Below are 26,442 nucleotides of genomic sequence, written 5' to 3' on the forward strand. Positions count from 1 at the left end.
TCCATTTAAGATTTTGTAAAATGTCTTTTCTTTGGAGAAGGAAGGAAGGAAGGACCTTCCCCTTTCTTCTTCCTAGACAAAAAAACAAAGACTTTGGATCCTCCCCCTCCTTGTCCTTCTGTCTTCAAGGTAAAACTGGAAAATCAATGTGGCAGATTTTTTATTCCTCATATAATAGTCCCTTTTCTGGTTAGTTAAGAGGGAGACAAAAAGTGTGATGATAATGTCATCAAATATGGTATCAATACAAACAGTTTTTTTAAATAGTTCTAATTACATTTTGCCCCTGGTGGCACAGCAGGTTAAACAGCAGAGCTGTTGAGCTTGCTGACTGAAAGGTTGAATCCAGGAAGTGGGGTGAGCTCCCGCTGTTAGCCCCAGCTCCTGCCAACCTAGCAGTTCGAAAACATACAAATGTGAGTAGATGAATAGATACTACTTCTGTGGGAAGGTAACAGTGCTCCATGCAGTCATGCTGGCCACATGACCTTGGAGGTGTCTATGGACAATACCAGATCTTCAGTTGAGAAATGTAGATATGCACCACCACCCCCAGAGTCAGACACGACTAGACTTAACAACAGGGGAAAACTTTACTTTAATCACATTTTGAAGTGGAAGATAAAATGGGATGACAATCCAATTAAACCGTACAGTTAAGCTAAAAGTTTGTTTAAAGTTTTATGCTAACATGACTTGACTGAAATCTGCAGTGAGAAATGGGCCTTAAGCAGGCCAAGTTGGGGACCCTAAGCTGAGCAACTAAATCCTTATATGGAAGCACGTATTTCATTGGCAGCTGTTTACATCAGAATGCAAAACCCCACACTGAAATGTGAGAATATCCCCCTAATGCACACTCACGGTTTTATTGCCATCAGCTTCGTTGTCTAACATAGCCGGTCTCTTTGTCCCATTGCTTCGTGCCTGCATGGGCCACAGTCGTATTTGATCTTGCGGAAAGCCCTGCAAAAAAGGAGGTCAGGGAGAAACCCTAGTTAAAAGCACATGGAAAAGAAATGGCATCACACAAAGGGAACACAAGCAGAAGGCAGAGCCGCACAGAAAACACTCACCGTGGTTTGAGAAAGATTCTGGACAAACTCTGCAAGTGTTGAGTTCTTCAAGATTTTGAACACAGTATATTTCACTTTTTCTTCATCATACATGTCGTTGCCTTGGTGGCCACAGAACTGGTCCTCTGTTATGATCTGGAAGAAGATGGGCTTTTTGTTAATGGAATTGCTAAGGAATGAACGTGGCTTCACAAGTGGGAGTTTTACTCACCATCCTTAAAATACTTGGCCTAAGAGCCGCCGCAAACTAGGTTCCTGCGGGAGAAAACCTTGCTAGCACGTCCCTGACGTCATGAGCCTGCGCCTCTCTCCCCGCCCCTTTCTCCGCCCCTTTCTCTTTGCCCGTGTGGTTTTTCCTTTGCTAGGGCAGCATTGCCCGCATTTTCTCTCAGTTGAATTCTGCCAACTGAGAGAGTACGCTGGCAATGCTGCCCCAGCAAAGGAAAAACCACTCTCGCACGGAGAAAGGGGCGGAGAAAGGGGCGGGGCGAGAGGCGGAGTCTCGTGACATCAGGGACGTGCTAGCAAGGTTTTCTCCCGCAGGAACCTAGTTTGCGACAGGTCTTACAGCCACTATTTACACCAATCCAATGCTCACCATTTTTGGCTAAACAACCTCGCCAAAATTAGGGTGTGCATTAGATTCGCATCACACAGTAATCTTAGTGCTGAGCCAAACCAAAGGGAAGCTGCTTCAAGAGCTGTACTTGGAGCTCCTCTTTGAGGGACCTTATCTCAAGTTAAATGCCCAGAGCTCAATGCTATGGAACCCTGTGATTTGTAATTTAGTGAGGCATCAGCCTTCTTTGGCAAAGAGGACTCAAGGACTTGTAAAACTACAGCCCCCATGACTCCATAGCATTGAACCAAGGCAATAAAAGTGGATTAATTCCTAGATGCATCCCAACGTTTTCCTATCCATTGTTGGAAGCTTTAGTGCTATAACACTTTTGTTTTTAAAGAAGGAATTCTAAACAGGCAACAACTGTAATGGCCATATGATAAAGAGCGCACTTTTTGCCGCTGCAAATTACGTTAGGCAGCAATTACCTTTTTTTGGTTTCAGGGTTTTAAAAATTGAATGGTGCATTAGATTCGATGACATATGAGACTCCAGTCAATGTGGTATATATACCACTAAGTACATAAGTACTAACAGTACTAATTAAGAGGAGCCAGAATGGCACTGTGGCTTGTGTGGTGGACCCAGGCTTTGGGGGCCAGGGTTTGAATCCTCACTCAGCCATGGGTATCTAACTAGGTGGCCTTTGGCAAGTTACATTCTCTCAGGGTAACTTCCATCTGAAAAAATCTTGCCAAGAAAACCCAACAATTTCCCACTCAATCTCTCAGAAGCTGAAAATGACATGATGACACACCACAGCAATAAGGCTTTGAGGGTCAACAAGGTGCTTGGAAAGGACTCCAAAACAAACCTCCATGACTGGTTAAATGCATTGTAAAGTAGCACCAACACAAACCAGGAGAAAATGGATAAAGGATTCTTGGCAGCACATTTTGGAACATTGAAGTCTTCTGCCACTCATTCTTGAGTTTGGAATAGAGCAACTGCTTTGGGAGATGGTGGTCAGGCATCTGGACAATGTGGCCGGTCCAGCAGAGTTGATGGCGGAGGACCATCACTTCAATGCTGGTGGTCTTTGCTTCTATGGAGGGCGGTGAGCTGTAATTCAGTATTTCTCATCATTGGCTCTGCTGGGAGTTGCATCCCAACACCTAAAAGGCCTGACAATCCTAACCCTAACTGTAGTAACACATATCACCATACTAATGTATATAGTGTTATGTTCATGATCCATATGGTTTGAGGCTTCAGCTGTCATTGTTAACAAGAACATGGTACCATACTAACACAATACCAGAGAGATGTACTTTGAAAGGAGGACTAAGCACTTCATCACACTAGAGAAAAAATCCACTTAAAATCTAGTTCTGCCTCCTGTAGAATTCTGGGGTTTGTAGTTTAGAGAGGCTGTTAAAGGCTCCTCCCTAAACTAGAAACCCCAAAATTCTGCAGGAGGCAGCAACCAGTGGATTTTTTATTTATTTTAAACATTTATACCCCGTCCTTCTTGACCTCTGCGGAGGGACTCAGAATGGCTTCCAAACAGGCAACAATTTGCTACCAAACATAATATAAAATACAGGGTTAGTCAAAATGAATAGGCCAATAAGAAAATTAATTGTACCCGAATGTATGTTTACTGTAACCAAACCACAGCTACGTAGCGACAGATAAACTATCAAAGTTTTTTTTGAGCAACACACATGTACGTTAATGCCGCTAGGCGTCGCTAGGAGTCGCTGTTTTCAAAATGGCGGAATCAGGCAAAGAGAAGGCGTTTTGTGTGATGACATTTGCTAAAACAATGTCAGTAATTACGGTCCAGTGAGAATTTCGAGCCAAGTATGGCAAGGAACCACCTCATCGACATTCCATTGCGAGGTGGGTAAAGCAATTTGAGGAGATGGGCTGCTTATGCAAGGGTAAAACCACAGGACGACCGCGTGTCTCCGAAGACACAGTGGAATCCATTCGTGCATCCTTTCAACGAAGTCCCCAGAAGTTGACAAATCGTGTTTACATGGAATTGAACGTTCCGCAAAAAACTGTGTGGCGCGTGTTACGCAAACGTTTGCAGTTCAAGCCGTATAAATTGCAAATGGTGCAGGCTTTGAAAAAAGGTGACTATTCGAAACGACACGATTTTTGCGAATCAATGCAGCGAAGACTAGAGGAGGAAGGCTTTGCCAACAGACTGGTCTTCAGTGACGAGGCAACGTTTCACCTGTGCGGGAAGGTCAATAGGCATAATCTCCGCTTTTGGGGATCTGAAAATCCTCATGCCGTATTGGAACATGTAAGGGATTCGCCGAAGGTAAACGTTTTCTGTGCAATAACCAACCGTCACGTGTTTGGCCCATTCTTTTTCGCGGAGAAAACCGTAACAGGCATAGTGTACGCTGACATGTTGTCTGAATGGTTGATGCCACAGTTAGAAGAGAAAGTGCCCGATTTCGTATTCCAACAGGACGGTGCCCCTCCGCATTGGCACAACAGTGTACGCGAGTACCTCAACGAACACCTTCCCAGACGTTGGATTGGTCGTGCTGGAGTGACTGATCTTCCATTCCTCCTGTGGCCCCCCAGGTCCCCCGACCTCACACCATGCGACTTTTCTCTCTGGGGGTATGTGAAAGACACTGTGTTCCGACCTCCATTACCGCTGACCTTGGACGACTTAAAACAGCGCATATGTGCTGCATTCGATGCCATTACGTCGGATGTGCTGCAACGGATGTGGAATGAACTGGACTATCGCTTGGACGTCTGCCGTGTCACACGGGACGCCCATATCGAACATCTCTGAAGGTGAGACAAAACTTTGATAGTTTATCTGTCGATACGTAGCTGTAGTTTGGTTACAATAAACATACATTCGTCTAAAATTAATTTTCTTATTGGCCTATTCATTTTGACTAACCCTGTACATAATAAATACATCCACAAAATTAAAATAATTCTAAATATGCATTAAGAATCTGCTCGCCAGATTAAAATCACCAGATTTTTTTCTCTATTGTGACGAGGCCCTAAGAAAGAACACAGAGCTCCCAAACTCAGTGATGTCAATCACCGCCAACAGGGAATAGAACAGCATCATGATTTAATTGAATAACATTGGTTATAATTGAAGAGACAACTTGGTTTTTAGCACAAAAGGATCCTTGGCTTTGGCCTAAGTCTTGGGTTAATAAAATGTTTCAGTCCTTTTAGATACAGCATGTCAGGATGTGGCCTTCGAGTTATGAAAACACAGCCAGAGCCTCGAAGCCTGCCTCCTGACAGAGTGGTGGTTTATGGTTTGATTAGGGGAGCCATCTGGCAGAAGAGGATCCTTTGTAGATGTGGGAATGGAATGTAGCCACAACTTGAGATAAGGGGGGAAGAAGGGGGGAGGAACCCAGGGAGATGTATCACTGGACTTTGGCCGGAAACCTTCAGATCTCTCTTTCTCTGAACCCTGTAAGGACTAAATAAACCCGTATTCAAGAAATCTGTCTTGTGAGCGTGGCTTTGTTCTAAGATCCAGCAGGAACTGACATAGAGATCTCACAAACTTCTTGCTCAATCCGTGAGGAGCAATCTATCCGGGAAGCAAGCTATGTTCGGGGACGAGCCATTCATGGGGGCCGAGGCCAACGCGGATGCCTCCCCACCGGCGGGGCTCGCGGACGAGTTAGAGGACGAGCCATTCCCCAGAGAGGAGAACCTGGAGGAAGGGGCCCCTGCTGCTTGGCCACCGATGACCTCCACGCAGATGCCGGCTCGGAAAGACATGATGGTGATGCGCAAGCTGCCCATGTCGGGGCTTCAAGAACCCTTCGGGGCGCCCTCGTCAGATACGAAGCGACGAGAGGAAAAGGTCGATGCCATGGAGCGAATGCTGCAGACCTTCTCCTTCCAGCTGGATGAAATGCGAAAGGAAGTAGCGGCGTCATGGAAAGCAGCCCTAACGGAGAGAGAGCAGAGGCGCTCACAGACGCAAGGTACAGGCTATCGACCCTCGGGGAGAGTAGGGTTTGTAGCAGAGGGAGAGCAGCCTTACCCCCCTCCCAGGACATCAGCGTTCACCATGGGGCTACTGGGGAGAAGCCAGCTACCTAGTGGCCCCGGGAGAGGAGAGCTGCGCGTCAAGTTTAATGGCGACCCGAAGCAGCTGTCTTACTTTATAACTAATGTGAGACACTTTATGGAAGATTACGGGGATACCTTCCCCTCGGAGGGAGCCATGATCCACGCAGTGGGAGCCGACCTGAAAGACGCAGCAGCTGACTGGTTGATGCAGATGTATGACACTCGAGCGCCCGAGTTGAGGAGATTGAATGATTTTCTCAGAGCGCTCCGAGAGAGGTTCCAGGACCCTTTAGCTGAGGAGAAAGCGAAGGGGCAGCTAAAAAAGATTTACCAGGGAAACAAGACTGTGTCTGAGTATGCCCTGGAATTTAAGGCGATAGCCGGCAGAATCAGAGACTGGTCCGAAACCACCAAATTGGAATACTTCTGAGCCGGGCTACGCACCGACGTGTTGGAGTGGGCGATGCATAGAGACAACCCCGACAATTTAGAGGACTGGATCGTCTTGGCCGGGAGGGTCGAATGCGACCAAGAGCAGATGCCGCGTTGAGCTAGAGAGAGAGGGCGAACCCGACACCCTGCAGCAGGCCAACCCGGGGGAATGAGGCGCCCCTCACCCAGGGGAAGATCATCCAGCCACGAGAGGAGAGGAAATAGAGGGGCCTGCTTCACCTGCGGCCAAGAAGGACACAGAGCCGCAGAATGTCCCAGAGGGGCCAGCGCTCCCAAGGTCGACAGAGCCCTTCCCCAAAAAGCGACGCCGGGGACTAAAGCCACAAAAGGGAAAGCCTCCACCGCCGTGGAATCGGCGCTAGCCCTGTACCAGCTCCCTGCAGAGGAGGTTGAGCTGGAGGAAGCAGATGATGAATCTTACCCGGCGGGAAACGGTCGAGATCTCCTGTAGACGCCGCCAGCAGGCAGATCGAGGACTCCCAAAGCGGTGAGTTAAAAAAGCCCAATTGTGATGTAATTAAAATGGCCATTGCTTTAACCAACCCAGAGTCGGGACTGAGAATAGAGACTGAGGCCATGTTGGACTGTGGGTGCACCCGGTGCTTGATCACCCCAAGGCTAGCAGCCCAATTAGGAGTAAAGCACCAGCCCCTAAAAACTCCAGTTGTCTTGTCTCAGCTAGATGGGTCCTCCGCCCATGGGGTCCCTGTGAGAGAGAAGACGGGCTACTTGCACATGGAGATGGGGACCGATAGAGAGACTTTACAATTTGTGATATCTCCCAAGGGTCACCAGCCTGTCATCTTGGGAATCCCTTGGCTGAAATGGCAAAATCCCCAAATCAACTGGGCAGAAGGGACGTTCATCTTCACAGATGGGAGTTACAACCCCAGAGGCCCAGTACAGGCATCCCATGTACCCAATAACCGAGGGGCCCTAGCAGAGACCTCCCCTGAGGACCCGGGGGACAGCATCCCAAGCGTGTATCGGGAGTGGGCTGAGGTCTTTAGTGAGACTGAAGGCAACTAATTGCCGCCCCACCGGAAAACAGACTGTGCCATCGAGTTTGAACCAAATGCCAAGTTGCCAAGCCCAAAGCTATATACCATGTCAGAACCCGAGAAAAAGGTCCTCCGGGAATTTATTGACAAGAACCTGGAGAGGGGATTCATAGAGCCATCGAGCTCCCCCATGGCAGCACCGGTGCTATTTAGGCCCAAAGCTGATGGATCGTTAAGGCTGTGCGTAGACTACAGGGGCCTGAACGCCATTTGCACTTCAAACCAGTACCCTCTCCCCCTCATGACAGATATCTTGGCTCAGCTGGGCAAGGCACGCATCTTAACCAAACTGGACATCAGGGAAGCCTTCTATAGACTGCGGGTGAGAGATGAAGACTGCTGGAAAACGGCGTTTAATTGTCATCTCGGGCAGTTTCAATTTAGTGTGTGTCCTATGGGTTTAAAGGGCTCCCCCCGCGTATTCATGCAATTCATCAATGGCATCTTCCACGAACTGTTATATAAGGGGGTGTAGATTTATTTAGATGACCTTTTGATATACTCAGACTCCCTAGACCAGCACATAAAAACAACCCAAAAGGTGTTCCAAATATTGAGAGAGAATCAGCTATATGTCAAGCTCTCTAAATGTGAATTCCACCGAACTGAACTCAATTACCTGGGATTCCGTATATCCACTAGAGGGCTTGCTATGGATCCGGCTAAAGTACAAGATGTGTTGGCATGGGAGCCGCCCCGCACCAGGAAACAGCTTCAGGGTTTCCTGGGGTTTGCGAACTTTTACAGGCAGTTCATAAAAGACTTTGCCAAAATAGCCCTACCACTGACTGAACTGCTTAAAACTAAAGGGAAAGGGGAGACAAAAAAGGTAAAAACCCCTGGGGCTAGGTTACAGTGGTCACCTGAATGCCAGAAGGCTTTCGAAGAGTTAAAAATAAGATTCACTAGTCAGCCCATTTTGATTCATGCACAATTGGACAAGCCGTTTGTATTACAATGTGATGCCTCTGAGGCTGCTTATGGGGCAGTGCTGCTACAGGCGGACGAGAAAGGCCAGCTCAAGCCTTGCGCTTATTTGTCCAAAAAGTTTTCTGAGACTGAGCGGCGTTGGCACGTATGGGAGAAGGAATCCTTTGCCGTGCGGGCGGCACTAGCTCACTGGCGTCACTTCCTGGAGGGGACTACAATTCCCTTCGAGGTGTGGACAGACCACAAAAACTTGCAAGCCTTACAAACGCCACAGAGATTAAATGCCAAACAACTCAGATAGGCTCAGTTTTTCCAAAGGTTCAATTTCCGCCTCAAGTTTGTTCCGGGAAAAACAAACCAATTGGCGGACACCCTTTCACGTATGCCCGCAGCTGATTGTTCGGCGCCATCGGAAATGGGAACCGTGTTCTCCCAACAACAATTGGGGTTAGCTATATAGACAGGGGCCAAACTTAGAGAAAAGCCGGGGCCCGTCAGTCAGCCTCCTGATTTATTAAAGAAATTGCAGGAAGCTTCGGGAGAAGATGGATGGTTAAAGGAACATAAAGGTGACCTGACACAAAATGATGGGCTTTGGACATATGGGTCTAAGTATTATGTGCCTGCTCCCATGCGAAAGGAAATTATGAGGGCTGGACATGACTCTAGGTTGGCTGGACACTTTGGCTTCACGAAAACCCTTAAATTACTGGCCCGCCAATTTTGGTGGCCCTCTATACGCAAGGATGTGAGGGATATATACAGGAATGCCCCACCTGTGCTAAACACAAACAGAAAGTGGGAAAGCCCACAGGACTGTTGCAATCTCTAGCAAATCCTACACAGCCATGGACTGACATAGAGATGGATTTTGTGGTCGAGTTGCCGGACAGCCAGGGATACAATACCATTTGGACTATTATTGACCTGTTTTTCAAACAGGCCCACTTTATAGCCCTTAAGAGGCTTCCCTCCGCTCCGGAGCTGGCAAGACTGTTCCTGCACCATGTGTTCAGGCTGCACGGCTGTCCTCAAAGAATAATAACAGATAGAGGCACTCAATTCACCTCAAAATTCTGGAAATCTTTTCTGGCTGTGTTGGGGACAGAGCATGCACTGAGCACACCTTTCCATCCTGAAACTGATGGGGCCACAGAAAGGGTTCAAAAGACCCCACAGCAATTCCTGAAATGTTATTCTACATATCAACAAGATCAATGGGCCTCCCTCCTAGACATAGCAGAATACTGCTACAATAACAGTGACCACGCTTCCACCGGGGCCTCCCCTTTTAAAATAGTGGGAGGTAGAGATTTCCCTCCCTTCCCAGGTTTAACCCCACCCGGGCCGGGGAGTGATCCTCCGAACGAATGGGGGCAAAAGATTGCAGCATCCTGGCCTCAAATAAAAGAGACTCTTGACTCAGCGAAAAGGGAATACAAAAAGTTTGCTGACAAAAAACGGCCTGCACAGCCTACCCTGAAAGCGGGGGACATGGTTTATTTGTCTACCAAATACCTAAAGTCCACTCAGGCATCCCGGAAGTTGGCGGCTCGATTTGTAGGTCCGTTTCCGGTCCGGGAAGTGATAAACTTGGCTTTGTTCTAAGATCCAGCAGGAACTGACACAGCATTTCTTCTGGATGAAGACCCTATTCCCACCAGAGTGCAGGGCTTTGGCTGTAGAGACTGCTCAGGCACCCTGTCAGCCAGCCATTCTCTTCTGCTGACCTTTGTCCCTAACCATGAGCCACCCCATGCTTTGCAGATAATGGTTAGAAGGGAATTAAATCATTCAGAGGAAGCAATGCAGCATTTGGAAAATAGAAAACTCCTTGCCCAAGCTGACCTGCACTTGCATGTAGAGATGAGCCTCCTGCCTCTCCTTCCTCTTTTGAGCCTCTATTCGCTTCTCTTCCTGAAGCCGTTCCACAAGTTGCTGAGGAATATCATGGTCAGTGACAGCCTGCAAAACCTCACCTAGGAGAAATAAGCCATTAAAAAAAGAGTGGTATCCTTTGAAAAACCCTTCATCCCCATAAAGCCGAATTTTATGGAAGAAGGAGAGATGGGATGTTAACAGCAGTCAGGACTGACAGGATTACTACCCTAACGCAAAGGATGGTATCATTATTGAATTTTTGTTTCTTCCTGCATTTCTATTACTTTTGACCCATGGAATCATAAAGAAGTTGGAAAAGACTGCCTGGGCCATCCAATTCGACTCCAAGCCATGCAGGACAAGCACAATCAAAGCACCTCTGACAGATGGTCATCCAGCCTGTGCTTAAAAACCTCCAAGGAAGGAGCTTCCACCACATTCTGAGAATTCCACCGGTGAACCACTCTTCTTATGGTCAGGAAGTTTTTCGTAATGCTGAGGTAGAATCTCCTTTCTTTGTAATCCTAGCCCATTGCTCCATTGAGTCCTAGTCGCCAGGGAAGAAGAGAACATGACCTGCTCCCTCTTCCTTAGGACATATTTTCAAATATTTAGACATGGCTCTTATGTCTCCCCTCAACTTTCTCTCTTGTGGGCTAAACAGACCATTTTCTCATAAGGATTCATGGTCTCCAGACCATGAATCCTTTTAGTTGCCCTCTTCTGGACATGTTCCAGGTTAGGATCAATATTCCTCTTGAACTGTGGGACCCAGAACTGGACACAGGGCTATTATTGCAGGGTGTTTTGGGGGGGGGGGGGTAGAGAGTTCATGTCAGGAGTGACTTGAGAAACTGCAAGTCGCTTCTGGTGCAAGAGAATTAGATGTTGTCTGCAAGAACATTGCTCAGGAGATGCCCGGACGTTTTACCATCCTGTGGGAGGTTTCCCTCATGTCCCCACATCAGAAGCTGGAGCTAACAGACAGGCGCTCACCTCGCTCCTTGGATTTCAACCACCGACGTTTCAGTCAGCTGTCCTGCCGGCACAAGAGTGTAACTCACTACACCACCAGGGACTCCTATTACTGCAGGTGAGGTCTGACCAAAGCAGAAGAGAGTGGGACTCAATCTAGACACTATACTATTGATGCAGTCTAGGATTGCACTGAGTTTAGCTGCTGCATCACACTGTTGTCCACTATGATTCCAAGCTGTTGTCCACTAAGACTCCTTTCAAGCCAGGCATCACCCATCTTGTATCTGTGCATCTGTTCTAAGTGTAGCACCCTCTATTTCTTCCTGTTGAAATTTGTTTTATTAGTTTTGGGCAATCAGCTCTCTAATCTGTTACGGTCATCTCCAGGTAAACTGTTATCCTCTGGTTTTTACCCATATTTCAAACATCAACAGTTTTCCATGTAAACACTTATTAACAGAGGGTAGGAAGCATCTGCTAAACACATACATATACAACACTAAGACAGTTTGGTTTACATTTCAACAGACAAGCACATGCATATGTAGTTTATATGTATACGTACTTAATTTTGACTCCCTGATATAAACCAACATATATGCATTCGTACAGTGCCGTACAGATAGGTCATCATCGTGGCCTCCATAGTTATGCTCAATGGCTTCTTCTTTTGTACACCGAGACACGACGTCGTCATCAAATTTACACCACTGTGGGGGGGGGGGGGGGGGAAGGCAGAGTTGATATTGTACCTCAACTACAGATACAATACACTGCTGAAATAAAGTCCTGACCTGGATACTTCCACCCTGGTAGTGACATTTATGACATTTATTACCGCACCTCTAGCTGGAAGGAGAGCTGGATATAAATTTTATTTTTCTTATTATTAATTACAACAATAAAATTAATAATGGCAACATGTAATTATGTTGTTGTTTCTATATTTAACATGGTTTAATTTAATTTATAGTTATATGTTACAATTGCTTTTATACTAGTTTTTTATATGTTGTAAGGCATTGAATTTTTGCAATGAATTTACTGGAAACCACTTTGTGTCCCCCTACCCAGAACCATTCAGTTGGCTACAAAATAGTCTCCAGGTTGGAGAAGAGTGCTGCTGAATTAGACAGCGAATAGACCTGATTGATTGTGTGTTACGTGTTGTTTTAATGTCTTATAATTTGTAAAATAAGTAAACAAATAATAACAAATTAATTATGATGATAATGATAGTATAACAACAACAACAGTGATATAATGATGGTATAATACTAAATACTACTACTGTACAGGAGTTGATTATAAATTGTATGATTTTAACTGTATTTGTGTTTAGATTGGCTGCAGTAATGCTGGAGCGGCCTAAGTCAGAGGAGTCCTCCATGTGCATTGCCATGGAGACCGATGCTGGAGAGAGGGAAGTGGGAGGAGCTTAGAGGGGAGAGTTTGAAGAAAACGACAGTTAAAAATCAGTTAGGGTTTAGGTTTAGAGGAGTGAGCAGTCAGGAATTAGGTTCAGAGGAGTGAGGAGTTAGGAGAGAAGGAAAGGAAAGGTGGCGGAGTGACTTGTGAAGCAAAGCTTTGAGGCTTTGAAAAGCTGGGTTTGGCTATTGGAAGTTTCTCAGGCTAGTGCAGCCGAATGGTGAAACATAGCTGGAATTCTTTTAGTCTAAGGAGAGGCTAAAGAATAGTTTACTTAGTATTTGATCTAGGGAGGATCAACTAAGGGAAACATCCCTGTATGGAAACTTTGTCTGAAACAAGTGCTCTACGTCAGAAAGATACTGTGTTACTTGAAATAATGAACTGTTAAAGTTACAAGTATTATTCCAAGTGCAACAAGGAAAAGTTATGTCTTGCAACCACACGCTGTGTACTTAATAAAATTGTTAACTTTTATTTGAAGATTGCCTCAGCTCCATCTATTCTGTGTACAAAGTGCCATTTCTCACAATATTACAACTTACCTTACGTGGTGGCAGAAACGTAGGGAAAAGTAACCAAATAAATCTACATTCTTCTCTCCAGTCACGCTACAGTATATACAGTGTAATTACTACTAAGTTATTACTTTCTTAATAAAGGAGGAGGTGCAATTGAACAGCCTCCCTTCTAACTTGATGGTATATTTGGTTCCTAATCGGCAACCTCCATTGCAAATCGGCTAAGTCTTTTTAAAATTGGGAACTGGGGTAAAATCTCCTGAATATTGGTTCCTTTCAAATTGGTGGCAACAATAAATCATCCCTCAGCTCCCCTGCTTCTTTTCAACTACTACTACTACTACTAATAATACCTTCTATCAAGAATAACAACAACTATTTTCCCTGGTATGCTTGACCAAATGGTAAAAAAATATCTACCAAATGGTAAAATAAATTACAGAATTCTACACAAACTCTTCAGTAGTGATTTCAATTCTGACATTTCAGAGATCACCTATTCAATGCCGCTTTGCAATTTCAGAATCAGCTTCGGTTTTGAAACTCAAGTTAATTCATTTGAGATAGAGAGTGTGTGAGAGAAAATCAAACTTTCCTCTTGTTGACTGAAAAAGGAATAAGAAGAGTGTCCTTTTGTTCCTTTTAATGTTTTTGATTTTAAATGGGAATGGCCACTTTTGAAGGTCAAACTTCTTTTAAGAAGTGTCGAAGTTGGCCTGGAGGATCCAGAGATTCCAAAACAGGTGATCTCTCAGGCTTTTTAAATTTGGGTTTTTCCATTGTTGTGGGTATCCTGCATTCCTAAGTGGTGGTCCTACTGTATTAAGGAAGCATATAAGTCAAATCCCACAAGGAACATGGCTTTCTCCTTCTTCAACACTTACTTTTCCATCCCCTTTGGGGTTCAAGTACACGACGTAATGTCCACCATGGTTATCCCCGCTGTGTACAAGCACAGCGTGAAGGATGTAGTTTGCAGCATCTTTCGGATCTGTTTTTTGCAAGAACTCATCCAGAGGCAACTGGTCTGGAAATTCAAACCTGAAAAGAGGAAAAAACAAAACAGAAAAGAAAGTAGAATGTAAGAATAAGGCTTTCATGAGGCTACTATCAGGTATGGGTAAGTAGTGGAAGTAGAAGTCCAAAACACCTGGAGGGCTGAAGTTTACCAATGCCTGGGTTACTTGATATCTCAAAGAGAAAATAGGTTGGAAGGGGTCTCCAACGACCACCTAGTCCAACCCCAATCTCGCAAGCAGGAAAAGTATAATCAAAGCACCACAAGAGATGGCCATTCAGCTTCTGATTAAAAGCCTCTACAGAATAAACTGAAATACCCTGATTTTAAATGGCAGCCATCTGTTAGATTTTCAAAATATCTTGTTTTGGGCTGCAAAACAATATGGCATTTATTTACCTGTCATTTATCTTGATGTTCTGGTCGGTCTGGGGATCGTACATGAACCTCATGAGTTGCAGATGCAACACCGGTGGCAGTGTTATGAACTTGACGCCTTTCTCAGCTTCCTGCGTGAGATTAGGGGGAGGGGGGGAAAAAACCATCGACAACTGAACTCCTGTTAGCCAATATACTTTAGTCTCAAAATTGCAATGTAGTTCATTTAACAAGAGAGAGACTGGTAATTAGGCACATCCCACCTGCAAACCGTGTTCCCCTGCGTCGTATTTGTTGTCTCCATCCAGCTGTTCCACCGCTACGTAATCGATGAAGGACTCAAATACTGAAAGAGAGAGAGCAAGATACATTTTAGTTACTTGGAAATATCAAAAAGAAATGGTGCTGCAATATAAGGAAGGCAAAAAGGCTCCCAATAGAGGAGGGTATACTTACTATTCTTCTTTCCCTTTATACTTAATTGGATGTCATAATAATCCTCTATTCGTTCAGACCGGTAGTCTACATGTTTGCACTGGATGTAAGACTACAAATCAAATAAAAAGAGCAAGGTATTTGTTGATGCCAACTAAAACCAGAGCATCTCTGTCCCCGAAGGCAATAAAAAACTTACCACCATTTTGCCCCGGAATAATTTTGGGATCGTGCCTTCGACACAGGTGCCTTTCATTTTATTTTCAACGTTGTCAAGCAGCTGGAAGAAAACACAAGGCTTGCATTAGTTAGGGAGATATGTGTTATGTCTGTATCTTTCTGTGTCCCTTTGAAAGCCCAGAGGAGGGAGAATCCAGTAAACTCCAGTTTCAAAGTAACTATAGTTTTGGCTGGTTTCGATATTTGGGCTGAAGAAAATTAAAATACAGTATTAGGGGTTTTTTTTAATGATTTAGTTGTGGGGTTTTTTTTAAATAATTTTGTTTTGTTTTTGCAGGGGATCTTCCCACTGGATTAATCTATTGCTGAAATGGGAGGCAGAAATACATAACAAAGAAAAATAGTGGAATGATAGGAAACAATACGTACCACTCGACAAAGCTCCTGGACGTCATGTTGCATGAAGCTGTCTAGCGTCTCCCATCTTTATTTAAAAACCGAAACAAAAATGGCCATTTAAGAAATAATCACATTTTGGGGGGAAACACTGAGAAGTATCAGAAACATTTGTTCAAAACTAAACAATGAAGGTGCAATTAACGAAAATGAGGAATTCTTTCTAGTGATAATTGTAATCGTTCCATAACTGGGTTTGTCTTCAGTGAAGCTGATAGTTCCCTAGAGTTCCCCCTTAAAAGAAAAAAAAAAGGGGGGCGGGCGGTAGGATAGAAATGAAGTAATATAGAATCTTGTGATTTAGGTTTTGTCAAAACACTTCACCATTTTTGTTTGTATGCCCCAAATATGATAAGATACGGATGAAACAGGTTATAAAATTCCATACCACCTGAACAACTCTGATGCATTCTTTTGCAAGACTGTTGCAAGTTTTATTCTCTAGATTAATAATTCTTAATCATGTTTTTCTTTTTGTATCTGTGGCCTCTTTTTGTTATACATATCAGTGTTGTGATCTTGTTAGTGTATGCCAGTAAAAGATGTTGTAATATAGAATCAAGAAAATGTACAGTGCTTCCTCAGGAATGGATTATACCTCTATGAAGACATAAAATGATTCGTAATCACAGAACAATTAACTAAAAATGGGCACTACTCAGAATAAAATGTAAACACAACGGAGTCCATACCTAAATTCAACTGCTACAAAAACTAGTTTTAAGATGCTCAGGTGAAACCTTTGCTCCAACCTGATATATCTTGCCATAAAAGTACTTACCCAAAAGATTTTGTTAGCTTCTTTGTTCCTACTGGCTTGTCGCTGTGCTGAAGCTCATAGAACACCCTTTGCAAGGCTAAAGGGACACTTTTTGATGAATCATCCCCTTCTGTGGGCATCATATACACAGCCTTTAAAAAGGATTGGTTCAATTAGAATGACTTGGGGGGGGGGGGGGCATCCCATACCTCCATTCGTTTCTTCCTGGATTCAAACAATGGTTGCACAGAACAACATCAGTTAAAATACTTTGCAATAACTGCCCAAAGATTCTTTTGAAGTCTGGCATAGAATACCTCAGAAAGAAATAGTGCATATAATGGAAAATTGCTTGGAAAAGAAGTGAGTGAGCGGCAGCCCCGCCTACTGACTATATATACTATCGGGGGAGCATGGGTGGGGCCACCATCAAAAAGTATCCTACTAAGATTCTAAAGAGTTCCGAAACTGTCTGCACAAGCTCAGAAAACCCATATGTGTGTATTTCACAGTGACCACGCAGAGGAAGCATGTGTTTTCCTTGGAAATATTTTTAAAAGCATGTTGCTCCACAAGAAAGGTTATGCGTTGAAATAGTGTACTTCTTGGGTCTGTGGAGGGACAGTCAGATTAAGCGTGCGCCTTATTTGTATTGGGTGGCTGTAGAGAAATGTTTATTATAGAGTGTTAAATGTACTGTGTTTTAAACTGTATTTATGTATTACATTTATTGCCATGGCCTAGCTGTGAGGGATAGGTTGCCATGGTGACAAGACAAAGCCTCAGAGGAGGTGGGCGGAGCTTAAGGAGGAAAAGGTTTGAAAGTGGCAGTTAAGCTCCAGTCCGGTGGAAGAGACCCGGGGAAGAGGATAGCCAGTTAGGGCTCTGTTGTGAAGCTGTGAGAATTCAGTAGTTCCTAGAATTTGTGAATATTTCTTCAGCAAGAGAGCTGAAGGTGTTACCTTGTTAGATTGCTTAGGTTAAAAGAATCTAACAGAGGGGGTCTTCAGGATTGCCAGTAAGGAAAGACTGGTGATCAGTGGTTTGTTCCGAGTATAGGGCAAACAGTGTGGACATTCACAATAGGGAACTCTGAAGTAGTATAAGCACTTCACTAAGAAGAAGTTTGTAGAATTGTATCATCAGAAGCATGTATCTCAAACCAGCCATTTTGTAACATCAAGCCTTGTGCCAAGTTCAAATTCTCAAAACTGCAACAATTACATTCTGTTAACAATAAAACTTGTTCTCTTTATATTTCAAACCTGCCTCTTCGATTGCTGTCATGCTTGGTGCATTCCACACTACCAAAGTCACCTCACAACACAACTAAAGATAAACAGAGACCTAAACCAGCGTCTCTAAACATATTGGTGGCAGCTTAATTGATATCTAAAAGAAGGTTCCTCACAGAATATTAGTGGCTATAAAGAAGATTAATACTTCCTCACATAATATTGTTGACAAGCGGTGGGATTAACGCTTCTTTACATAATTTGGTGGCAGACGACGGGATTCGTGTAACAACTAATCGAGTGCCTTAAGTTTAATTTTAAAATAAGTTGTGAGGTAAAAGTTGTTGAAAACATGGCTACCAGGCGGCAGAGAAAGCTGGCTGAGGAAAGAGAGGGAGACCAAGGGGAAAGCTCGAGCTCTGAGTCAGAGACAGAGCCAGTGCCTATGACAGAAATGGCTTATAAATACAAACTGGAAATGGAGGAAAAACGATTAGAGATGAAACGATTGGAGATGGAGAGAGAGGCGAAACAAAGAGAATTTGAGGAAAGACAAAGAGAGAGAGAACTGGAGATGGAAGAAAGACAAAGAGTGAGAGAATTAAAACAGGAGTTAGAATTGAAGAGAATGGAGTTTGAGCTAGAGAAACAAAGATTGGCTTTGTCTCAAACATCCAGTGATGTTCAGGAAGGGAGATCTGGAGGGGATACCCCAGATTTGATGAAGAAATTCCCAAAATATACCAAGGAGGATTGTCCAGAGAAATTCCTAATATCTTTTGAAAGATGTTGTCGTGATTTTGGAGTGGCTAAGGAAAAATGGATGACATACCTTAGGCCACAGATAAGTGGGAAACTTTTGCAGATTTATGGACAGATGCCGGAGGAGTCTTGTAGAGACTATGATCTGTTTAAGAAACAGGTTCAACAGGAATATAGATTGACTCCTGAATATTATAGATTTAAGTTCAGGACGTTGAAGAAAGATAAAACACAAAGTTTTGCTCAGGTGGCCTCTAGATTGTCTCAACTGTTCGATAGTTGGATAAAGACGTCTGAGGTAGAAGATTATCAACAGCTGAGGGAACTTTTGAAATTGGAACAATTTTTCCAATTAGTTCCTTATGAAATTCGTTGGGTGATTCAAGATCGCAAGCCATCCACGATTGTAGAGGCAGCGGGTATGGCAGATCAAATAACAACCTTGAAAGAAGGATTTAAAAGGGAAGATCTGCCAGGGGACAAAAGAACAAACAGGCAGCCATTTTATCCACAACAAACGCGCCCACAGCATGAAAAGGGCTCTGAGATAGAAAACACCATCTATAGGAGGCAGGGTGTAATAAGACCAAGTGCTCCTGAGGTAAAACGTCGGTGCTATCAATGTGGAAAATTGGATCATATAAAATATCAATGTCCTCTGTTAAGGAATGAGAAAACAACCCTCTTTGTGAATAAAATGAAAGAAACACCAAGGGCAGAAGCAGATACTGTTTCAAAGGAGAGTTCAAGCTCAGAGCCTCAAGAGAAACAATGTTTGTTCATCCTGTCAGGCAGCCCATCTAAGGACTATTTAGAAACCATTTCTATTGATCACAAAGACAGGAAAGGACTCAGAGATACAGGTTCCGAAGTATGCATCGCGCACCCTGAAATAATACCTCAGAAATTTCAACAGCCAACCTCTGAAATAAAATTAAAAGGTTTAGGTCCCGCGATCCCGACACCCGTGGTGACCTTGCCAATACAATATGAAGGATGGAAGGGTGTGTGGGATTTTGCAGTCAGTCCTGACATACCATACCAATGTTTAATTGGAAATGATTTGGCTGAGGAGATTAAATACTGTAAGATGGCGTGTGGGGAAAAAAAATGTATCAACAAAAGCCCTGAACAGGAAGCCCTGTGTTTTGCCATCCGACAAGATGGGGATGAGAGCCCAGAAGCCAGTGCTACAGTTGCTAAGGTTGTTAAGAAGACAGGAGGAGTTGAGGAAATTCAACAGGAACAAAGAGCAGAAGAACGACCCTATAGATTTATTGCTGGAGGTGGTGTTCCAAATATAAAGTCAGAAGTGTACAGCCAGGAGAGACCATGCAAACGAGGAACAAGCCCTGCAGCAGAGCCGATTCCAGTGGCTGTTTATTTGAGAACCTGTGAAGAGAGTATAGAAACAATAGGTCTGGAAAGACAAGTGATAAACTCTGAGGAGAAAGAGGAATCCTTGACCTTAAAAGATGTATTTCCTTCAGCTCCACATAAAGAAATTACCTCAGCCGAACTTTTCGACAAAAACAATAAAATAAAAGTAAAAGAGAAAGCTAAAGGAAAACAAACTCTGGATGTGACAGTAGGAGCTGATGCGAGTTCAGAATATCCAGGGGTCTTCTGTGAAACAAAGATCCATACATCTGAAGAGAAAGTGAACAGAAAAAGAAGATTTGGCCATGTGTCGGAAGAAAGATCTCCTTTATCCTTGAACGGAGAGGAAGGAGAGAGTGGAGGCCGAGCTGATGGACTGTCAGGAGAGCTGATGTACGCAGACTGTAATGGTGGTGATAAAAAGAAAAAGCTGCAATTTCTAGCTTTAGAAGTTTGTCCAGATAGCAGTGATGAGCTTGCCATGAAGAAGGACAATATTCGTGTTCGTTCTTCTAATGACAGTGAATTCTCTTCAGTGCCAAGAAAAGATGCTAGAGGAATTCCAGATTATTCACTACAACCTGATGCTTCATGGAAGCAAGCCATTGTTCAAGCCCTGAAAGTCGATGGAAACAGAACTGTTCCTGATAATTGGAAGGTTAGATTAAAAGAAGATACCCCAGCAACAAAAAAGAGAGGAGAAAAGACTTGCAGACATCGTGTGAGGAAGAAAACCATATCTCCAGGTAATCGAAAAGACATCAAGAGACAAAAGAAGAAACCTAAAAAGAAGAAACGAAAAAGTGGGAAAAAGAAGCTAAAAGATCATCATAAAGAGACATTGCTGTAGACAGTTGGTCCAGTACAACCGAGGTTGTGTTTGAACCATGGGACATTGGACACTAAGACATCTATGTCGATGATCAAATGTGGAAATTTAACTATTGTGTGGGCTATTAACAAATTGAGACCATATGTATGGAGAAAAGTTGTGGTATGATATATAGATAAATGTCTTATAAATTAACCAGACTAGGTAGAAGGTCAATTATATATGTTAATATAGAAAGGTAATAGATGTGTAATGTAGTGTAATATTTTAAAAATGGTTAACCTGTTTTAATTGCAGATTTGTGAAATGTATGATGTTATTACAGTGGTGAACTGTATATGTTTCATAGCATAGATATAAGATATAATCCCATTATAATAAAGTGTGGTAGGTATATATGTTTTACAATAGGCAATAAATATTTACAACTATATATATAAATATAGAAATGTTTAGATATATTGTTTATGTATAAATATAAAAATGTGAGACTTGGATACCACATCCATAGATGATATTAGAATTTCGTAGGTTAAAGGTTTGTATATATGTGTAATTGAAATGTATTTAACCCTAATATGTTTTCCTTTCAGAATTGGTGTATATGTATTTATTGTTAAATGATATGTAGGATTATTTTTGCCATTCTAGGATTAAGAAATGTGCAAAAATATATTTCTGGGGAGGAAGGTGTAGAGAAATGTTTATTATAGAGTGTTAAATGTACTGTGTTTTAAACTGTATTTATGTATTACATTTATTGCCATGGCCTAGCTGTGAGGGATAGGTTGCCATGGTGACAAGACAAAGCCTCAGAGGAGGTGGGCGGAGCTTAAGGAGGAAAAGGTTTGAAAGTGGCAGTTAAGCTCCAGTCCGGTGGAAGAGACCCGGGGAAGAGGATAGCCAGTTAGGGCTCTGTTGTGAAGCTGTGAGAATTCAGTAGTTCCTAGAATTTGTGAATATTTCTTCAGCAAGAGAGCTGAAGGTGTTACCTTGTTAGATTGCTTAGGTTAAAAGAATCTAACAGAGGGGGTCTTCAGGATTGCCAGTAAGGAAAGACTGGTGATCAGTGGTTTGTTCCGAGTATAGGGCAAACAGTGTGGACATTCACAATAGGGAACTCTGAAGTAGTATAAGCACTTCACTAAGAAGAAGTTTGTAGAATTGTATCATCAGAAGCATGTATCTCAAACCAGCCATTTTGTAACATCAAGCCTTGTGCCAAGTTCAAATTCTCAAAACTGCAACAATTACATTCTGTTAACAATAAAACTTGTTCTCTTTATATTTCAAACCTGCCTCCTCGATTGCTGTCATGCTTGGTGCATTCCACACTACCAAAGTCACCTCACAACACAACTAAAGATAAACAGAGACCTAAACCAGCGTCTCTAAACATATTGGTGGCAGCTTAATTGATATCTAAAAGAAGGTTCCTCACAGAATATTAGTGGCTATAAAGAAGATTAATACTTCCTCACATAATATTGTTGACAAGCGGTGGGATTAACGCTTCTTTACAGTGGCAAAGAAACAATGGCTGATTAAAATATGTATAAAAGACAATGGAACTGAATCGATTTTATTGCTCAGTGTCAGCCATTAGTGCTGGTAGAAAAACAGTTTGCTTGCCCCTTTTCTATGAGGCAGAGTGTGACTCAAGGCTGAGAGAGTGTGACTCCCTCAAGACAACAATTTATCAATAACTAGCTTTTGTACCCGGCGTTATCCGAGTATGCATTTTGCATTTTCTAATACCAATTATGAAAAACACTCATTATTAGCATGTTATGATGGCTACGCAGCACAAACCTGAATGCAATTTCCAGGTTTTTGTACTGTTTACATTTAGTAAAGAAGCCCCACATTTGGTTTTTTTCCACATGAATGTAATTTCATAATAAATAAAACATTTTAATTAATATTAATGGAAACTTCCCCTTTTTTATACACATTGTTTATTTACCCAATTGTTTATTCATTTATTATACTTTTACCTGGAAAATGATGTGCTAAAAACCCATCTGCGGCCTGAAGACTGTTTCACCTATTTGAATGTCATCCCCTTGCTGCTGCCAAGTCGTGCAGGATTGCTCTATGACGTTCTTTTGCTACTGTCAACGCTTGCCTTCCAGCACCTGGTCTAACCCTATGTGAGATCCTCCCAGAGCATGGGCTTTTGGCCCAGTAGCACAGCAGCAATGCACAACCATGGTCACAGCTGCAAAGGAAGGCACAGCCCAGCTAAAGGGAGATATAGCCTAGCTACTAGAAAGCAGCAGCAGCAACTAAATGAGAAAGCATCATTCTGACAATAAACCTGCACACACTGCAGGGAACTGGGAAGCCTGCTTTGGGGATAAAACACATTCCTTCCTGACTCAGGTCATATCATCTGTAAACCACTGCAGTTGAACAATAGCTAAAACAATTTAGTTGTATATTGAGAATAGGGGGATAAAAACCCTTCCTGCTTACCTTCCGTAGCTGGTTTGTGAAAAATAGAGTCTGTAACAAACTGTTCATGTAGCAGGTTGCTCCCTGGTTCTTCAGCCCCACGTAGCCTGTGTGCTTCTTGGAATCCCACCTACGACAAAAATGGGGTCGAATTACAAGAACGACAGATAGAATAATTTAAAACCTATTTCCAACAATGGGATTCACAAGCAGCTCAGAGTTTCCAGCTGTCTCTAACTGAAGTGATAAGAGAATCCTTGTCAGCCTCCTACCTATAGATTTCAACCTTTTTTTCTTATGCCATAGTTGTTCCTTTCTGCTTTCCTTGGCTAAAAGACTTCTAGCCATGGCAAAAGAGCTCTGGAGTGGAGCCTTGCCTCTAAAGGTGCAACGGTCACTACTGTTAGTTTTGTTCCTCATGAAGTCCTGGGATAAAGGAACTCTTCCCTGGCACTCTGAGGGCTGGGCTGTCCTCATCCGAGTTTGTAATGTTTAATGAAACCAGAGGGGGATACCACAGATTTATTTTCATCATTCTAGGAAGCTGTTAAAGGATTTCTGGAGCATTATACTGACTGGAAAGGATACTCTATTTTCTAAAATAGACCAATCCACATTGAGTAATGTTCAACATGGACAAAAATTCCAAAGCACTTATCTTCTCCACTTCATGTTTATTCTCCGTCCACAACAATTAAACTATGTGAACATGGAAAGAGTATGGGATCTTGGATTCAATGCAAAAGATTCTCGCTTTTCTAACATTCTAGGCAAAAACTAACAGCCAATTTGAGATTTTAGAAATATTTATAATCCAAGTAAAAGTGTAATTTCAACTACAACATATTAAAGCTGGACAGGGAAAATATAGCACCCATATAGTTGTCAGACCTATCTTTCCAAAAGCATATGCTACTTACGCCACACCATGCGGAGCGTCAGCTTGAACAGAAACTTCAAAAGTTACTTTATCATCTTCTGTATAACCTTTATCAGGGTCAGTAACTTCCTACAAAAGAAGAAAAATGGACAACAAGAGCATTACAACCAACTACAAAAACGTCTCTTGGCTCTGCATGCTTCTGTTCTATTTGCAAATCAAAACCTGACAGACTGGAAAGTCTTTCTGTGAAGCTTTCTGTTAAACCTTACAAAAGAATTTTATAAATTACTGACTGAATGATATCAACACGACTCAAGTGGCCAAACAAATCGCAATTAGATGTGAACTTGACAACTGTATACACATAAGGAGAGGGGAGAGACACATATTTGCTTCCCTACAGAAACGAATTGGAACTAACTCTCAATTTCTAAGACAAGTTGATATGATTGTGAAACTGGTAGAACAGTGGGCATATCTACATGCAAAGGCTGTATTTTTCCATGTAATCCTGTCCAAGTTTTGGGATTTGTTGTAGAAGTCCCTTTCTCAGTCTTGCAATCGTCAGAGGCATGTTTGGTGCAGATCCAGGAAAAGTGCCTTTTGGTGGTAGAATTAGGAGGACAATGCCTAAAAGCTTAATGCAATGACCATGGCTCTATACCATTTTTATGTGAATTTATTTTATTTTGGCGACACACTGTTCTCCCTCTTTTACACCCCTGTTGTCTTCATAAGAACCCTACGAAGTAAGAGGCTGAGGAGAGGGAGATCATTTGGCCTAACAAGTTGGAGCCCAGCCTTTTCTTCTGTTGGCAAATGTCACATAGACATTTCAAGAGGCTCAGCCCTATCACTTACGCTCCATGACATGAAGTTGGAAAAGCCCCAGTCATTCTCCTTGTGAAAGAACAAGTGGCTGATGCGGCGGCTGAAAGATTTCTCATCGTCCTTGTAATTGATGATCTTGAGCACCGCTTGGGCATGACAAGACCACGACCTGCAGCAATTAGGAGAGAGAACACTTGACATACAAGAAGCAGAAGGGGCTTTCGTAAACTACGCTCTGCCAAGCCCTGACTATTTTGCTTCTTGTCATATTTCAGGTTTAAAACTTTGCCTGCGCACTCCTGGGGGCATTAGTAATTATTAATACAGAAGAAGACATTTAGGAAGAAGTTCTGCCTCTCAAAGAGCTGCTTTTATGGATTGTTTCCCACAGAAATTTTCCATTCCATTGGACTGTGTCCTCTGAGATTCCAGAGAATACTGCAGCCCTGAAGCAATGAGGAATACTCTAGACGAGGCTTAGAAAGTTGTGGTTTTTCCCTCTGTAATTTGTTCTTGTTACAAAGCAGTGCCTTAAAGCAGGCTTCTTAAACTTTTCCCACTCACTCACAATGCCTTTCGACCTAAGAAATTTTTACATGACCCCAGTATACAGGTGTATAAAATGGATTAAAAACCAGTTGCTGGTGATAATACAGAAGCATGTGCAAGACTTGCTAAACAGGATGATTTCCTTGGATCGTATGGCTGAAGCCACTGTAAGGACGGCATGTTGTTGTTCACAGATTTGAGTAAATGGATGGCGTTCTAAACCTTGCAATATTGCTAAATTTTTGGTGGCCCCCACCACTGAGGGAACCCTATTTGGAATTGGGACCCACAGTTCAAAAAGCAGTAACTTAAAGGATAACAAGTTACTATGATTCATTACATTTTTTTTTTAAAAAAGTAATGTGTTACACTATTGCATTACAGGTGTCAGCAAGTCAATGGCCTCAAGCCAGGCCTACTCAGTCTTCCCAATGGGTCTCACAACCCATTTCTCCCCTCACCGCATTGGAACACACTCTAGGCTCTCCCACAATACTATTCCTAGCTACTGAAATTCCTCTCATGTTGTTTTATTATACAGGAATATGCATCTTAAGGAATTGGAATAGACAAAATGGAGGTAAAATAAAATACACAAATTGATCTGAAGGGTCTTACGTTGAATCAGATTCAGCATTGCACTGAAGAAAGAATCCTACACTTTTTTGGTGTGGCCGGTCTGGGTAAAGCCGCGGCATCACCATGATCTTCCAGGGCAGGTTTCGGACAAAGCAAGGGGGGCTCAGGACTGACTCGCTCAGCCGGTTAAAACGCTCGACTGTGAACTGAAAGGTTGCTTCTGACCGCCAACTTGTGTCTGTGGAAGAAAAAGAGAACCATGAAGCAGGTTGGTTCCCCCAAAACATCAAACCCTTGCCCCAGTATTGGGTTGGCAAAACAACCCAATAATACAAATGTACCAAAGGGCTTGCAAAACGCCTTTGGCAACAACGCACTGTTCATGGCAAAGGACAGGCAAAGGAAGCTGGAGGATGACTCACCGTCTTCCATGTCTTCTTCTGTGTTGTTGTGGCCATCAGCCATTGCTACATTCCCATTGATGACTGGATTTTGAGTAATTCTTGGTGGATCATCAGCATCTCCAGCTGGTGAAGTCAAGGGGAACAGGAGACATATAATTACCTAGTGCAGGGGTCCTCAAACTAAGGCCCGAGGGCCAAATACGGCCCTCCAAGGTCATTTACCCGGCCCTTACACAGGGTCAACCTAAGTCTGAAATGTCTTGAAAGCACACAACAACAACAACAACAACAACAACAACAATCATATCTCATCAG

The 26,442-nt window shown here is 43.0% G+C and overlaps 1 protein-coding gene across 2 annotated transcripts in view; it reads right to left on the reverse strand.

The window, feature by feature from the left end:
* Positions 1–26,442, reverse strand: part of LOC137095395 (ubiquitin carboxyl-terminal hydrolase 7-like) — an 80,094-nt gene that overhangs the window by 33,403 nt on the left and 20,249 nt on the right. For both annotated transcript variants that reach the window (XM_067462013.1, XM_067462012.1), the window contains exons 2-17: positions 26,146–26,250; positions 25,763–25,961; positions 24,626–24,764; positions 23,802–23,890; positions 22,903–23,011; positions 16,237–16,367; positions 15,429–15,483; positions 15,019–15,099; positions 14,841–14,931; positions 14,648–14,730; positions 14,406–14,515; positions 13,873–14,029; positions 11,605–11,749; positions 10,029–10,159; positions 1,077–1,211; positions 865–966 (exon numbers count right to left, since the gene is read on the reverse strand). In XM_067462013.1, coding sequence (XP_067318114.1) covers positions 865–966; positions 1,077–1,211; positions 10,029–10,159; positions 11,605–11,749; positions 13,873–14,029; positions 14,406–14,515; positions 14,648–14,730; positions 14,841–14,931; positions 15,019–15,099; positions 15,429–15,483; positions 16,237–16,367; positions 22,903–23,011; positions 23,802–23,890; positions 24,626–24,764; positions 25,763–25,961; positions 26,146–26,250 — 1,862 coding nt within the window. The remainder of the gene's footprint in view (positions 1–864; positions 967–1,076; positions 1,212–10,028; positions 10,160–11,604; positions 11,750–13,872; positions 14,030–14,405; positions 14,516–14,647; positions 14,731–14,840; positions 14,932–15,018; positions 15,100–15,428; positions 15,484–16,236; positions 16,368–22,902; positions 23,012–23,801; positions 23,891–24,625; positions 24,765–25,762; positions 25,962–26,145; positions 26,251–26,442) is intronic.

Source organism: Anolis sagrei, chromosome Y, assembly GCF_037176765.1.
Source record: "Anolis sagrei isolate rAnoSag1 chromosome Y, rAnoSag1.mat, whole genome shotgun sequence".
Taxonomy (NCBI): Eukaryota; Metazoa; Chordata; class Lepidosauria; order Squamata; family Dactyloidae; genus Anolis; species Anolis sagrei.